General features: G+C 41.6%; 2 protein-coding genes across 2 annotated transcripts; both read left to right on the top strand.

The window, feature by feature from the left end:
• Positions 1-1,362: 1,362 nt before the first annotated feature.
• Positions 1,363-6,648, top strand: prlra (prolactin receptor a; the record flags this gene model as incomplete). The annotated part of the gene is made up of 8 exons (XM_079179301.1): positions 1,363-1,435; positions 1,618-1,750; positions 2,660-2,829; positions 3,753-3,919; positions 4,179-4,320; positions 4,733-4,829; positions 5,189-5,258; positions 5,392-6,648. 8 exons carry the CDS (start codon positions 1,363-1,365, stop codon positions 6,442-6,444), a joined length of 1,905 nt encoding a protein of 634 aa, XP_079035427.1. The 3' UTR covers positions 6,445-6,648.
• Positions 6,649-7,458: 810 nt separating this feature from the next.
• On the top strand, positions 7,459-14,868 carry LOC306710562 (alanine--glyoxylate aminotransferase 2, mitochondrial-like). Its single transcript, XM_079179194.1, has 14 exons — positions 7,459-7,653; positions 8,357-8,445; positions 8,602-8,792; positions 8,889-9,012; positions 9,106-9,200; positions 9,431-9,524; positions 10,061-10,154; positions 10,949-11,049; positions 11,286-11,378; positions 11,825-11,957; positions 12,260-12,348; positions 12,431-12,580; positions 13,664-13,762; positions 14,167-14,868. Exons 1-14 carry the CDS (start codon positions 7,560-7,562, stop codon positions 14,266-14,268), a joined length of 1,548 nt encoding a protein of 515 aa, XP_079035320.1. The 5' UTR covers positions 7,459-7,559; the 3' UTR covers positions 14,269-14,868.
• The last annotated feature ends 798 nt before the right edge of the window (positions 14,869-15,666 follow it).

Raw genomic sequence — 15,666 nt, 5'->3', positions numbered from 1 at the left:
CTTGTTATTAATGTCAAATCTCTACATTCTTGTGTTGACAAAACAAACTGTGGACTGTAAAATTAGATATAGGAAAACATTGGTGAATCCAATCAATGGGTACTAACAGAATAAGAACATAAACATGAGGGCATTTGTTTGTGCATCGCTGCCTGCATGAGGCCCATCGGCTCGTAACATGCACACAGTGTCAACTCACCAAGATACCGGGCAAGAAGTCAAGGTGATGTGTTGACATTCTCAATGTTGAGCTTGAAAATGGCCTGAGGGCTGAAACGTCATCAGACTAAAAGACTTTATTTAATTTAAGAATAAAGTGATCGCTGCCATTTGCTATTGTGCGTGCTACGCGTGTAATGGCTCCCAGGTTCTTATCTGATAGGCTGGGTGTGGGAAGGTAGATCATTTTGAAGGCAGTATGTGTGATGTGAGAGTGGGAGCATGCATGCCCATACAGCTTTTTCCTTGCGGCAATGGAGTAGAGCGAGTCCAGAGGTAAAATCCTCAACGGCAGAAGAATTCGTCATCAGTAAAGAGAAGAAAGGGAGTGAGCATGTGAGGGATGAAGCCCTTTTTACCAACTTTTTGTTTTCACTAATGCAACATCAGCTCTCCCATCTATTTACCATCCATCCCCCTCCCTCCCTGGCGGCCCCATGGGTTCAGCAATAGCTCAAACATCTGCACATGGCTAGGGAATAGCAGATTTGATCATGCGAATGGGAGTCGAGCAAACCATCCTACCGCTGTGTGTCTCTGTTGTTGAGGCAACAGCCTGAACTTATGCAATCAGTCACGCTGCATGTGCCAGCTGGTAGAGGTAGACAGAAACGGAGAGGATGTTTTTTAATCCTTAGTGAAACACTGCAGACATCGTTTATAGGAGATTTTCTTTCAGTTCGCCATATTTAACGTTCTATAGTCCTATTGGGTTTCATTTAACAGTAACATAATTAATCAGTTTAAGCTTTAAGGCAAGAATGTTCTGTTCTCAAACAAATTGTGTATCCCCGCTGAAGCATAAAACGATCTCAGAAGTATTGTATCCAGTTTTCGGGAACAGTTCACTTGTGGATGGCATCCTTCTACATTATCTTTATACTCTTCCTAATCATGTCTTCAGGGGATTTTAATTAATTGAAGTGTTACACGTATTACTTAACTCTCAAGCAAGGTGTGTGACAATAAGGAAACATCTCGGCTACAGCGGGCAGTTTTCTTTCAAACACAAGATGTGCAGTTCTGCTGTTGTGATGGATAGCATCGGACGTGGCTAACATGATTTGTCTGACTAACCCCCATACTCACCTGTCATTTTGTATATATTTTTTCCCCGTCCAACAGCAAAGGCTTTGAGGAGCCATGATGAGGAAAGTCATTGAAGTCATCCTGCTGGTGTTGCTGCTGTTCTTCACGGCGCATTCAACGGGAAATCGTAAGTGTTTAGATGTAGAAGCACAGAAACCAAAGCTGCACAATATGACAAGTAATAGTGTTGTTTTTCTGTGGATATCTTTGTGGTATATTAAACATCATTGTCAATCCACATCTGTCGTTCTTTATATTGTTATATAATTCACACTGCTTTCATTTCCTCTTTTTCCTGTCCGTCTTTAGTCCACAGCCCGCCAGGGAAGCCCGCACTCACCAGCTGTCGTTCTCCCGAAAAGGAGACCTTCACCTGCTGGTGGAAGCCCGGCTCTGATGGGGGAATGCCCACTACCCACGCACTGTACTATCGCAAAGAAAGGTTAGTGGCTTCTGACCAACATGCAGTGACAAGGATGGATTGTTCATCATCAAGAGAGAAGTCTAATGTAGAATTCAGCAGCAGGTCTGATTTTGTCAGCAAAGATGAGGACGTCACATCAACATAGAAGAGTAATAGAACTTATTGTCATTGCAGCAATTGCGGATGGATGTCTTGACATTATCAAGGTCAGCACAGTTTTTTGGTGAGCTGCCTACCTGGTGGTTCGGGGGATCGGCTACCTTTGCCATTGGACTGGGGAGGTTTTAGTCTACATACACCATCTTCAGAGGCTCAAACCATCTTTCCGAGAACTTCCCTCTACTTTACAGGTCCTCTGACCAATCAACAGCAATGACACACTCCTCTAGCTTTCTAAACATAGACATTCCCAGTTGAGTTCATTAGAGGACCCGGGTCCACTGGAATTTGAAAGCTAAGTGTCCGTAACGGGGGCCAAATGCTCATACACAGCACGTCAGCGAAGCTACTTCCATGTCCTCTTGGAAAGAAAAGAAGACGAGGAAAAAAGCTATAGTAGGAAAGACGGTTGTGTTGGAGCGTCTGACAGTGCCCTGAAGAAGAAGAAGACACAAACCCAGTAATACACGAGCTGCAGGCATCAAAGGACAACATAAAAAGAGTACAGATAACAAAAAGGGCTAATGGAGAGTATAGGACAGAGGAAGGAAATAACACAGGAATTATTACGTTTTGATGCACATCGTAGCTCAGAACGTTTTCTTCCATTTCTGCCTGCAATACACAAAAACATGGCAACCCAGTTATCTTACACATACACATCGTTTCAGGAAATGTAGCATGAAGAGCGCATGCTGTTCTTAGGAAATGTAACAGTGGTGCACAGTACAAACGCAATGACGTGCTGTTCCCCTGCCTCTCTTGCAGCTCTGAGACGGTGTACGAGTGCCCGGACTACCACACAGCTGGAGAGAACTCCTGCTTCTTTAACAAGAAGGACACGTCCATCTGGATCAACTACAACATCACAGTAGTGGCCACCAATGCACTGGGCAGGGCCTTCTCGGACCCTGTGGAAATAGATGTGGTGTACATTGGTAAGGAAATGTACAAACACAACATACACAATTGCTGGTGGAAATACTCACCAGAGCACCAAATACGCATTAATCCATGGCTAAAACTTATTTTTCCTCTTTTAATGACGTTTTATGAAATCAATAGGGTCCCGCTGTGTAAGGAAATTACTTAGCCCTTAAAAAAAGTTATAGCAAAAGTAATAACAAATGAGGCATGAGGATAAAGACCATAGACAAGATAAGGATGTTTGAATGTACTGAGAGATGAACTAACTCGCTGGTTTTGGTCTTTTCATGGAATTTATTGATGACAAGAAACATGTTGAATGATTCCATCCATTTTCTTTCATCTGACATCTGATTACATTTGAATATTGGGCAACTCTACTTCATATTTCATATTATATAACAATATATGAATATTGTATGAGGTGTGGAGTCTCTGTCATGTTGCTTGTTATAACAAAAGCATGTTGTTCATGAAATATCCAAAAGGGAGCGTAAAGAATTAAAAAGACACAAAGTACCCTCCTTGCCCTTCAGGCTTCTTATCTAAAAGTGCTCCTCTTCCTCTTTAATAGTTTAATTAATTTGGTTGGTATCAGTCATAACCTTTTATTGTGTTTCGTCATTGTCAACTTTGTGTCTCCAAAAAGATTTAAAGCCTAAACATTAACATTTGCTTCAACAAATATTTGTAAAGTCACTGCTGCAATGACAGTGTTCCTCTGCTGGAGGTGTGCATTGGTTTACTATTACAAAAAGAAAGAGACATGCACACACTTCTGTCTACAGGGGACACTCCTTACACCGTTGGCTCTTATTCTATTACTGTGTTATGAGCAATATTATCGACTTTAATAATTTTTCTCTTCATTCCTCTCAGTCACAAACAAAACACATCCACTCTCATTCACATGTTCTCTCTCCCCCCTTTCCAGTCAAGCCTAATCCTCCAGAGAAGGTAACAGTGACTGTGATGGAGGACAAGGGCTGGCCCTTCCTCCGTGTGTCTTGGGAACCGCCACATAAGGCTGACACCCGCTCGGGTTGGATCACTCTCATCTACGAGATCCGCGTCAAGTTGGAGGAGGAGAATGACTGGGAGGTACGTACTTCGTTGTCCAAGGGAGTGGACCGGTGGTTAAAATGTTCAGTCCTCTGGTAATGAACTGCCCTGCTGTTAAATTTACCCTTTAAAACGTCTTCTTTAACCTCACCCTCGAAAATGTTTTACCAAGGGATTCATTTCCTCATTGAATCAAATATTAACTATGCTATACAACATTTATAATGTTGACAATTTGGAGGACTGGCTGGACTGCATAAAAGCTCACGTTGTGTCAACTGTGTGTGTTTATTTCCAGATGCACCTCGCTGGCCAGCAGAAGATGTTTAACATTTTCAGCCTGCGGTCAGGTGGTAAATACCTTGTAGAGGTGCGCTGTAAACCTGACCATGGCTTTTGGAGTGAATGGAGTTCCACTTCCTACATCAAAGTTCCTGACTGTAAGACATCTACCAACGACTATGTACAGTATAATACGCAGTAACATTCTTTTTAATAGGATATAATGCATTTATTGAAGGAATAGTGCAAGATTTGGAGAAATACACATATTCACTTTCTTGCCTGGAGTCCGATGCTTTGAATAGTACCACTCAACCCTGTCTGTCAAGTATGAAGCTGTCCCGCATGTAATAAGCGAGCTGCAATAACAAAAGCTAGTACAATGGGCAAAACCGACAAGAAACTGAGGCAAATAAAAGTACAAACAACAAGAACCAAACTGAAGGCAAACCAGTAAGAGGGCAGGAAAATGCTAATGGTTTACATACTCCTCTAATATCCAGTAATAATAATAACCACCATAGGAAGAAATATAACAAGACTCTCGCGGTGTTGTGTTGTGTCTTGCAGATTTTCATCGAGAGAAGTCAGCATGGATCCTCATAACGGTCTTTTCTGCCTGTACCTTCCTCATCCTCACGTGGTTGCTACACATGAACAGACAATAGTAAGACAATGGTCATGAATTTCTGATGCAATGTGTTTTTGTTGTAATACAAATACAAGTGACATGTTTTATGCAACAGAGGTCCAGAGCAGCAGCAATGTTATTGTCATTTGTAACAGTTGTTATTTGTATTTATTTCTTATTATTGGCAACGAAATGATAATTTTGTTATTACAACAATAATGAAAATATTACACTGAAACAGTTTAATTCGAAAATGTTAAGTTGTGGTCATAAAATAATACTCTGGGTTTGTATAGTATACAACAAAAGAAGTGTCGATTTGTCTTATATTTATGTATTTTCATCTGCTTCTCACAAGCCCTGACATAAATCTCTCTTTTTTTTCATTTGTGAAGTCTGAAGCATTGTATTCTGCCACCCGTCCCTGGTCCTAAGATTAAAGGATTTGATCAGCAGCTTCTCAAGGTAAAGCAGCTGCATATGGAACAATGTTTTGACTTAAAAAACTCTGCAAATAATAGTTTTTGAATTAGAAAGGTTACTTCTGACTGATTGTATCTCTACTTTTCTGTAACTGAGTATTCCTCTCTGTGTGTAGAATGGCAAATCTAGCGAGATCTTCAGTGCACTGGTGATGCCTGACTTCCCTCCGACAGCATCATCTAATTACGAGGACTTGCTGGTGGAGTACTTAGAGGTTTATGTCCCCGGGGAGCAGGAGCTGGTGCTGGAGGAAAGCAAGGATCTGCATCATGTTTGCCTCAAATCGGAGAGCTCCACATCTGACAGCGACTCCGGCCGAGGCAGCTGCGACAGCCACACTCTGCTGATTGATAAGTGCGGGGAGGCAAAGGAGGAAAGGAGGCAAACAGATCAGGCATGCAGTCAGATAAGGACGGAAGCACAGAGGCGCCTGAAGGATGCGTTGACCCACGGAGGCGTGGTTAGCTCTGACATGTCCAGTGGGAGGGTGAAGACCTGGCCCTCTGTGTTTTCTCCACTTCCCCGGTACAGCCCAAGCCCACTGGACCAACAGAGCTCACTTCAGATGGCGAAACAGCATTCCCTCTCCACGTCCTCCTACCTCACCCAGCCTGGCCACAGCGCCAAGGAGGCTCTCGGACAGAGCTACTGGGACTTTTGCTTGAGCGGCAAGCAGCCTCACCTGCTCACTCCCCAGACGCTGGTCTCCCGAGAACTCCAGGCCCACAGCGACGTCAACATCTCCAGCATCGGCCTCAAGCGGGCACCTGCTGGTCTGCGGTCACCCGCTCTCCACACCACCGAGTACGTCGGAGTCCAAAGGGTCAGCAACGAGGATATGGTGCTTCTCCAGCCCGTAGTGTCGGGCTGCGGCCGCATGGAGGGCTGCTTCCAGGTACCCCAGGGGGAGGTCTACAGCAAGGTGAAGGGGGTGGACAGTGACAACGTATTGCTGCTCCAGAGAGAGGGGATGGAAGAGGACAGGTGCCCTTGTGTGGACCAGGAGACGAATGAAGAGACAGGGAACTGCCACACATTGAACACAGTCAGCAATACGCGGAAGCCTTCAGCCTGCGTTTACACTGCCATGCCGGTCCAGGATGAAATAGCCCCGATGGTGAATGGCTACGTTGACTCTGCCACCATGTGCACACTGCACACTTGTTAGGTGCCCCGTAAGCCCAACTGGCAAGTCTGGGACACTGTAAGACCTGTTTTAGGCCGGGACTAAAACAGAAAAACACTGACTCTCATGTGTGAGACATATTTTCTCTGATTACACTGCAGTTACACGTTTTGAGAATCCAAAATAATTTAATTGAATGATATAAATAATAATATTCATTCAACTTTATAAAGAATGATTGATTGTATAAATTGTGTGTTACCATATGCTGTCATTATGATTAATTATATGTATTTATATTTCATAAATCTTTCTCGCAGGAATGTTTCATTCACTTTTTGTAATGCCTTTCATGAAATATATTGATCAATGCTGTTGTAATGTGAGAACGTGTTAAAATGATTTGTGTAAAATCAAAATGGCAGAAAGCTTGAACATAAAATATTTTAGTTTTGTTTAAAATTTGTTTGTGCATATTTTCTCTGCTCCATGAACATTACATGTTAAAAACAATATGGGGTACTGCAACAATAGTTTCAATTCAAGTACTAGTACATGGATTATTCTGTAGAGGCTCCATACAAATATTGTTAAAGTTGAAAGATAAATATATATTTCAAAAAAGTTGTATGTATATGTATCTAACTTTGTAAACAGCCACCCATATACAAAATGCAATTCGAAACAAAGATCAAATATTTTTGGAAGCTTGCCGTAAAAATCATGTGAAATATATTTACAATACACAGTAACAGGAAGTAGATTTAGGTTTTGTGTCTACTACATTGATGACTACATGCCTCTTGTTATTGCATGCATAAACACTCATTCGCAATAATGAAGCAAAAACATGCTGATTGGTCAACTACTATTCCTCATGTAGCACACTTACTTTCAATACTAACGTGTAATCGTGTATTCTACACAGATATTTTAATAGATGAATAAATAATGGGAGTTTTTGGGCAGAACAAAAAAACTGTCCTTGACAGTTTGTTTGTTTACACCTGCGCGCGCATCCTGTGACGTTGCAGAGAAGCCACTTTTGCCGGAGGGTCGTTGACGCCCAGGTGCAGAGAAGCTTGAAGTTTGCTGCCGAGTCTCGGACGGTAAAGGGAGTCGGAGAGCTGTTTGCTCCCTTTATTAACGTGCTCAACATGTTGAAAGTTGTTTCCTCTCTAAGTGGCCGTTGTGCTTTAACAGGCCAGTCCTGCTTTCGGTCCAGTTCGGTCAAACTCCACTTGGCAAGTGGTGAGTTAGTTGATTTATTATGGTCTGTTAATGCTACATGTATAACTCTATAGGTTTAATTTCAATTAAGATGCGTTCCAGAAAACTCGGCACTCGGAAATGTCCGACCTCCTACTAGAACAGAAGTAACTCATTGCAAATTGTAAGTTATTGCAGGACTGTTGTGTTGCACTGCATTAGTTTAAGCGATCTCAGCCTGACGGTCTCAGGTGCATTATTCATATTTGATAGGATGAACTAAACGAGTACACTTGTCAAATTCACTTGCAGCAGAAGGCGTTTAAAATATAGTTGCAAAAAGAATATTTCAGTTTAATTTGGTCACCAGACTGGACCAACCAGACCAGTGCTCATTCCACCTGACAATCAGGAGTTAACAGGCGGGACTTTATCCTGTGTTACACAATGCAGGGTCAGGTGAATGGATGTGGTTAGAGTGTAAGCCAGGTTTTATGCAGATTATATACTGAGAGTCTGAATTTTACATAAACAATAACAGCGTCAACACCAATTCAAATAAAAAAATATGTCGGTCTGTATAATAAGGGTAAAATGTCTTTTTCCACAAATGACTCAAATGTCACACAAAATGTCATAGTAAAGCTTTGATCAGCCAATTAACGCTGTCAGCTAATGTAGTTCCTCAAAGAATCCATGTCTCTTTTACCTCGCTGTGTGAACTTCAATCACAATTGTTTCACAGGTGCACTATGTCAGAAATCCCACCACAAGCCCCCTCCCACAGACCTCCCAGATATGCCCCCCTGCAATTTCAAACCAGAGGAATACACGGTAATAAAGAACAATGTCCTCCAGGAATACAGTACAGTGTCTCTGTCTCGTACAGTTGGGCCTTGTATTGAGTAATCAACAAGTAATTCATATAAAATATAGATATAAACATGACATTGACTGGAACTCCCGCACGGTGTATTTGTCTCTGTCCAGGGTATGTCCAAAGAGCGGATGATGGAGATCCGCAGGCAGAACTGCAACCCCATGGTCATGAAGGTTACCTACTATAAGAAACCGGTGTTCATCCACCAGGGACACATGCAGTGGCTGTGGGATGTGGACGGGAAGCGATACCTGGATCTATTTGCTGGTGTGGCTACTGTCAGTGTGGGCCACTGCCACCCGTAAGGTCCTTTTTTCTTCACTTTGTCGCTAAATATATATATAGTTCTTAATAAAAACACCAATTAATATCTCATTTCTGACATCTGTGGGTACAGGAAAGTAACAGCAGCTGCAGAACAGCAGTTGAAGAGACTGTGGCATACAACAAACATCTACGTCTATCCTCCTCTCCATGAGTACTGTGAGAAACTAGCGTCCTACTTCCCAGATCCTCTCAAGGTACATTGGTTTTCGTACCAGCTGAGACCAGGATCCTGGATAAAGATGTATGCTGTGATTAAAATGTCTGCTGGTCTTTGTGTCCCTGTCCAGGTGATATATCTGACCAACAGCGGCTCAGAAGCCAATGACCTGGCCATGCTGATGGCTCGACTTCACACAGGAAACTTTGACATCATCACTTTCAGGTAGAAGTCTTATGTGTGTCATAATTACGTAAAAAGTATATGAAATTGAGGAAATGTGTTTTGTGTCAATCTAATAGTAGACAGTTGATGTTTTCAGCTCCTACTCAGGAATATGAAAAAATGTTGTTCTCGAAAGTGTAGATGTCATTATTATATTCATTCAGCGTTTAAGCACACTTGGCAGTTTAATAGTCTGCAATCTAAATGACCAAAATGTTTTCGTCTTCCAGAGGATCATACCACGGCGGCAGCCCACAGACCATGGGCCTCACTTCCAACGCAGCATATAAATACCCCATCGCCAATGGTTTGGGCTGCACAAATGTATGTATGCATGAATATATTACAGTGCCATATTAAAAGCCCATAAAACTGATGCACATTACAATTTGTATTAAAATGAAGGTGAATATAGGATATGGAAATATAAACAGACAGGTGGGTGTGTGTGATGAATAATCACCACACAGAAGACAGAGGGGAAGCAGACCAACATGTGCACACACACACACACACACACTGCTCAGGCAGCATCTGCCTCAAAACTAGATTCCAAGCAATGCGTTCCTGAACTTGAAATATGTTGGAGCTAATTCGTTTTTTTTATGTTCTCACTGCCGCTTAGTACATATATATTAAGTGCATTAATGAACGCATTGAATTTCATAATGTTTTGCATCAAACAGCCTCCCGACTTCCCTTCTGTTTCCGTTTAGTTTCCGTAGTTATCTGAAATGCAGGTGGGTCATGCTGTGGCACCATTCCAAGTTGCACGATGATTTATTTGTGCCGCGTTCATTATGAGTGACTGTTGCTGTCAGGTTGATCTAGCTGACTAGGTCTCTGCCCCAAACAAACAGACGATGTGTCCCGATGTGTACAGAGGTCTGTGGGGAGGAAGCCACTGCAGAGACTCTCCTGTGCAGACCATCAGAGATTGTGGCTGTGCCCAAGGTACACAGATGCGTGAACCCACGTCTCAAAACACTCACACGGCTCTCATAAAGAGGAAAAAGAACACTCTGGTTTACTGTGAGATTAATCATTTTGACCCCTTTTGCAATATTCCTACGAAGCATTAACCTTGCTGTCTTCTAATGTGTTGTGTTCATGCACAGTCACAAACAATTATTCTTGCTGGAGGTTGCGTGCATTTTAATTTTTGCTCCTTTTGATTGCGTATGAATTTACATGCAGCACAACATACACATAAAACTGCATCGTTTGTTTGAGTAATTTATTGACTTTGAGTGTTTTTGTCGTCATCCAATGTGAAAAGAACATTTGAAAGTATTTGCCTAATTTTATATTTCTGTACAGATCTGTATCACAGTTGTGTTTCTTTCTCTAATATCTGACTAAACGTCATGAGGGTAAAACAGGTCAGTTGTAACCCTGAAAAGTCCAAAGTCTCCTACTGTTGATCATTAACCTCTTTCAACTTTTTACCATTTCCCGGAATTTTAGCATTGTAGTATAGTATAGTACTTTGTCCCAGCTAGAGACAACAAATGGGTGTTTTGTATTTGTTCAATAATTTAGGATCTTACTATGTGACTGATTCTGGTTAGCTTTAACTTTCATTCATTCACAAACTGTGAATCATGTAGTATTATGATCATTTTCATGGAAAGATGATAAACAATATTTTGCCCGTAGCTTTTGTATGAAGAGTAGCATTATCTTTGTATACACATGCTATTGTCCGTGTTAGTTTAAAATAAACCCTTTGTTTATTAATCCCACAGGTCATTGCATGGCAAATGACCAGTACATTGGACAGCTCAAAGAGACATTTGCTACAAGTGTCCCAAGTCAAATTGCTGCTTTCTTTGCAGAGCCGATTCAGGTACTAAATTCTTTTGTGGAGAATTACAAGAAATGTAGTCTCAGTGTCAACGTGTTGCTAATGCTTTTGTCACAATGGAGATTAACATTATGGATTATATGTATTTACAGTAATAGCAAGTAAATGATGAAAGAGTACTTTGTTGGTATGCTCTCCATGTTCATTGTTTCCTTGTGTTCATCGTGACGACTGCTGGTGTTGGGTCTGTGGGATGTGAATGTGTTTGATTTGTACAGGGGGTCGGAGGAGCTGTGCAGTACCCTAAAGCCTACCTCAAGGAGGCTTACAAACTTGTAAGAGAGAGAGGAGGGGTCTGCATTGCTGATGAGGTTAGATACACATTTCATGTTTAAAATATTTTTTTTATGGATTTTCTATTTATAACTTAAACAATATTGTTTGTACAAAAATGACATTATCATTGATTTGGAGATTTGTTTCCTGCCACCTGGTGAATGTAAGTCCAATATTCACTGAACTGAGGGAGATATCTTGCTCTTTAGCTGCTAAATGAATGTTCCACTATGTTCACCAGCTAGCTTCTAACTTTGCCCGTCTGCCGTTTGGTATTGGGCAGGAAGTAAACGGTGAGTTTTTAGAGCGTTTCGCTAAAAACAGCTTCCTGCTGCAGAAGGTGATCATTCTCTGTGGGTTTGTGACTCCTGTCACATTACTCAACGTCATTTGACCCATTGTAGTGCACAACTTCTGAGCATTGCAGGTTTACGACAAATGAGAATTGAATAAACATAATCATCTTCTTTGCACCCGACAGGTCCAGACTGGATTTGGGCGAACAGGAAACCACTTCTGGGGCTTCCAAGGTCACGACGTCGTTCCTGATATGGTTACGATGGCGAAGGGCATTGGTAATGGTTTCCCAATGGGCGCTGTTGTTACAACACCAGGTGAGATAATAGCCTAAGATGTGAAAATCTTGTTTGAAAATCTGCTTGTATGTTTGGAAAAGAATAAATATAGTTACAAGTGAGTGTGCAAAGTGTATTATTCTTCATTATTTCCACTATTAAATTGGCAAGATGCATAGGAAGACATGACAAACCTGGGTTCCCAGATAGGGATGTTTCAAGCAGATTTATTTTGTGAGTTCAGAGTTTGCACTCGCTCCACTAAACCAGCTTAAAATAGCCTCGTTATTTGGAGGAGCAGCGGTGGGAAGTGTGAGCTTGTTTATTCATGTGTTTTCCAGAAATTGCGGCCTCATTTGCCAAGGGGGTTCACTTCAACACCTTTGGAGGAAATCCTGTGGCTTGTGCTATTGCTTCATCAGTGCTGGATGTAAGAATTCATCTTCTACTTTTGAATTAAGCTTATGTATAAATGACAATTCAAACATGACCCGCGTATTTTTCTGTTACAGACTATCAAAGAAGACGGCATGCAGCAGAACAGTCTTAATGTGGGCACCTATCTGATGACAGAACTGGCAAAACTCAGAGACAAGTATGAGATAATCGGTGACGTCCGTGGAAAAGGCCTGCAGATTGGTGTGGAAATGGTCAAAGACAAGGTATTTATTTTGTAACAAAAGCGACGCTCACCTCAGCTCACATGCTTGAACAGCGTGTCTATGTGCTAAGCCTCCCAGGGGCATGGTTCAGCAGCGCCCCAGTTAACCATTAGCTGGAGCAGCAGTGACCATCTGTAATTGGGGAAGAAAACAATCTCAGCTGCAGTGAATGCACTGCTGACTGAAGTTCAGTTTTTATATTGTTGATAATGCCGGATATTGTATTTGAAAAGCGACAAACTAAAATAAGACAGCTGTCCTTGTTTGGGTTCAGAACTTTGAATCTGCACCACACCATTGTGTTCAAGTCGACTGATTTGTCTGGCATTGTGACATGAGACAGCGGTTTCTCGATTAAAAAGTAATAGACCAATAAACGCAGTGGGAGAACTAGCGATTAGCCAATCAGCTCCAGGGGCGGGACTAACGCCGCTGTCAGCTGTGCAGTTATGACCCACTTGATTAACAAATCAATTTTACAAATACTCTTCTTCTTTTGAAACTTTTAACAAGTTGGCAATTCAAAAGTTGTCATGCAAGAGTGAATACAGCATTAGTAGCTCAGTCATTTGGGACTTGGCTTGGGAGCTGGCCCGCTGCTCTTAGTACTACGATGGGATAAATACAGACGGTATATTTCATTGTGTGCCGTGTTGTGACAATTAACATTAATTTGCATTCAGTGGGATGTTACGTTTTGTTGTCTTTTGAATCAACTCAGTCATTTTTTAGGCAGTTGCAGCGCTGTTTGGCCACAAATATCCTGCTGTGTTGTTACGACTTTGATTTGAACCAAGGTTCCTCTTTGCTGGAGATGTTTTCCTGTGCTTGGCATATGTCATCAGGATTTGAGAGTCTTTCATTTGCTACATTGCATAATGTTTTCAGTGTTTGTGACTATTTGGGGCAGCAATTTAAGGATAAGGACTCCGGCCTCTCTAGCGCCATGATTTGCCTCATTTTTTGATTTGACCTGGAAACACTTTAGAGTATTCTTTGGAAGCGTGCTGATGTGTCAGCAGTGTACACCGTAACACATCCAGCCTCGTTCATCCTTTCACCTCCTCTCTCTGTCATCCACAGGCCAGCAGAGACCCGCTGCCTCCTGCGGCAATGAGTGAGATCTTTGAGGACGTGAAGGACATGGGAATCCTGATAGGGAAAGGAGGACTCTACGGACAGGTAACAGCACTCACCTTCTGCCCCTCTCTCAGTTCTTTTTTTTTTGCAGAGTCAGCATGTGGCATACACACAGCTGGCAATGACATCACCAAGCTTTGTTGTTTTGTTGAGAACAAAGCTATAGTTAGATTTTAAATGGGACGTTTTTTCACGCTGCATCGTCATAGACCCATGTTGCTTTTGCGAGTGGCTGGACAAGAGGATTCACCATGATCACACATTTCAATATGGATTAATATCATAAATATTGCTGCGTCTGCTGCTTTACATATATTCCAGAAATGTCAGCTCTGCCTTTACTAAGTGACTCTGAATAAAGCACCTGACCTGGTGACATGTTTTCCCGGTAATCTTTGGCACTCCATAATCTCCCTTCTTGTTTTCCGTTCTTCTAACCACTTCAGACTTTCCGCATCAAACCCCCAATGTGCATCACGATGGAAGACGCAGATTTCTTCCTGGCAATTTTTAACAAGTCCATCCACAACTACATGGAAAGAAGATAAAAGTCAGATAAAGGCGAGCTGGGTTGCTCATTACCTTCTGAAGAAGACTCTACCTCTGTTATTGCCTTTGCATAACTATAATAAAAGGGGACTTTGTTGTAATTAAAAGACTTAATTCGCTTAAAGCTTGGGTGGGTAATGTATTTTCGAAAAAAAGACAGCAATCAATCCATCAAAAAAAATAAAAATGTGTTTATAATGATCATTTTTGGTGAGTGGCTTTGGAAGGAGGCCCGAAGGAGCTGTCAGTGTTGGCGACTTGCAGGCTTTCTGCATAGCTTTAGCAACCTTTGGAGCTAGCACTGCTTGCTACTTTTGTTGGAAAAGAGTTGGCAACACTGGGCTGGGTTTTTTGGTTGGATAATTCTTAAATTCTTGGGTTCTCTTGCTGGTTCCTCCAATGTTACCCACACAAGATTTAATACACCTCACTAGATAAACGATAAAAGAATCTTGTACAGTGCCTTTATAACAACTGACTTGAAGTTCACTTTGCTTGTTTTAATCTGCTGAATAATGCTTGGATGTAATAATGTATGATTGTAACACTTTTGTTGCTGATTATAGATGTGAATGTAATAATAATAAATCTGTTAGCTCGAGGAACAACCTTGTGGTGTTACACGTTGGTCACACCGCCTCCTGCAGGTATTCATTTTAGGGGCTCTACCGTCTTCCACTGTTTGTGGCATGGAAGCTGAAAAGGGCCTGTGTTTTAATTTCATCTTTGCAGTCATCTGTCGGTATACCATGAATACTTGTATGCATCTACCTTTTTTTTTAATATCAAAACTATTGTAGACAAATGAGGGCTGTTACGTTCTCAAATTATTTGGCTCTCTACCAGCTGTTAATATTCAGACAGGTTCGGAGGAATACAACGGAAAGTTTGCCATACAGGTGTCTCTTCTCCCAGATAAAATCCCATGTGTCAGAGGGAACTGGGTGTAGCTGTATGACTGGATTTATACGCTATGCAACCTATACCAACCATATCAAGATGAGGTTTCAAACAAACTTTAGCTTCCCTTTACATTTGTAACAGAAACTGAAGCTTCTCACGAGCAAGTGTTACACCTCTTACAGGGGCGACCCTCATTAGGCTTGAGAGGGTTTTAATCACAAGAACTTCTAGCACTCTTGACGAGGTGGGGCTCAGCTGATTTTTAGAACTGGGGCTTCCAAAAGGTCACAATAGAGTGAGTTTGATACGTTCCTTCCAATTTATATAGATTTAGCTTTCTCTTATATTGACTAGAAGGGTAAAATCTAATTAAATGTGACCCAAATAAGTAATATTCAGACCATTAAGAGTTGTTATATCTACCAAACTGTCTACAAATAAAAAAGTTGAAATGCCAATTTAGTTCATCTACTCAACAAAGGAAATTATATTAG

Source organism: Pholis gunnellus, assembly GCF_910591455.1.
Source record: "Pholis gunnellus genome assembly, chromosome: 18".
Classification (NCBI taxonomy): domain Eukaryota; kingdom Metazoa; phylum Chordata; class Actinopteri; order Perciformes; family Pholidae; genus Pholis; species Pholis gunnellus.
This window is presented reverse-complemented; position numbering and strand designations above follow the sequence as displayed.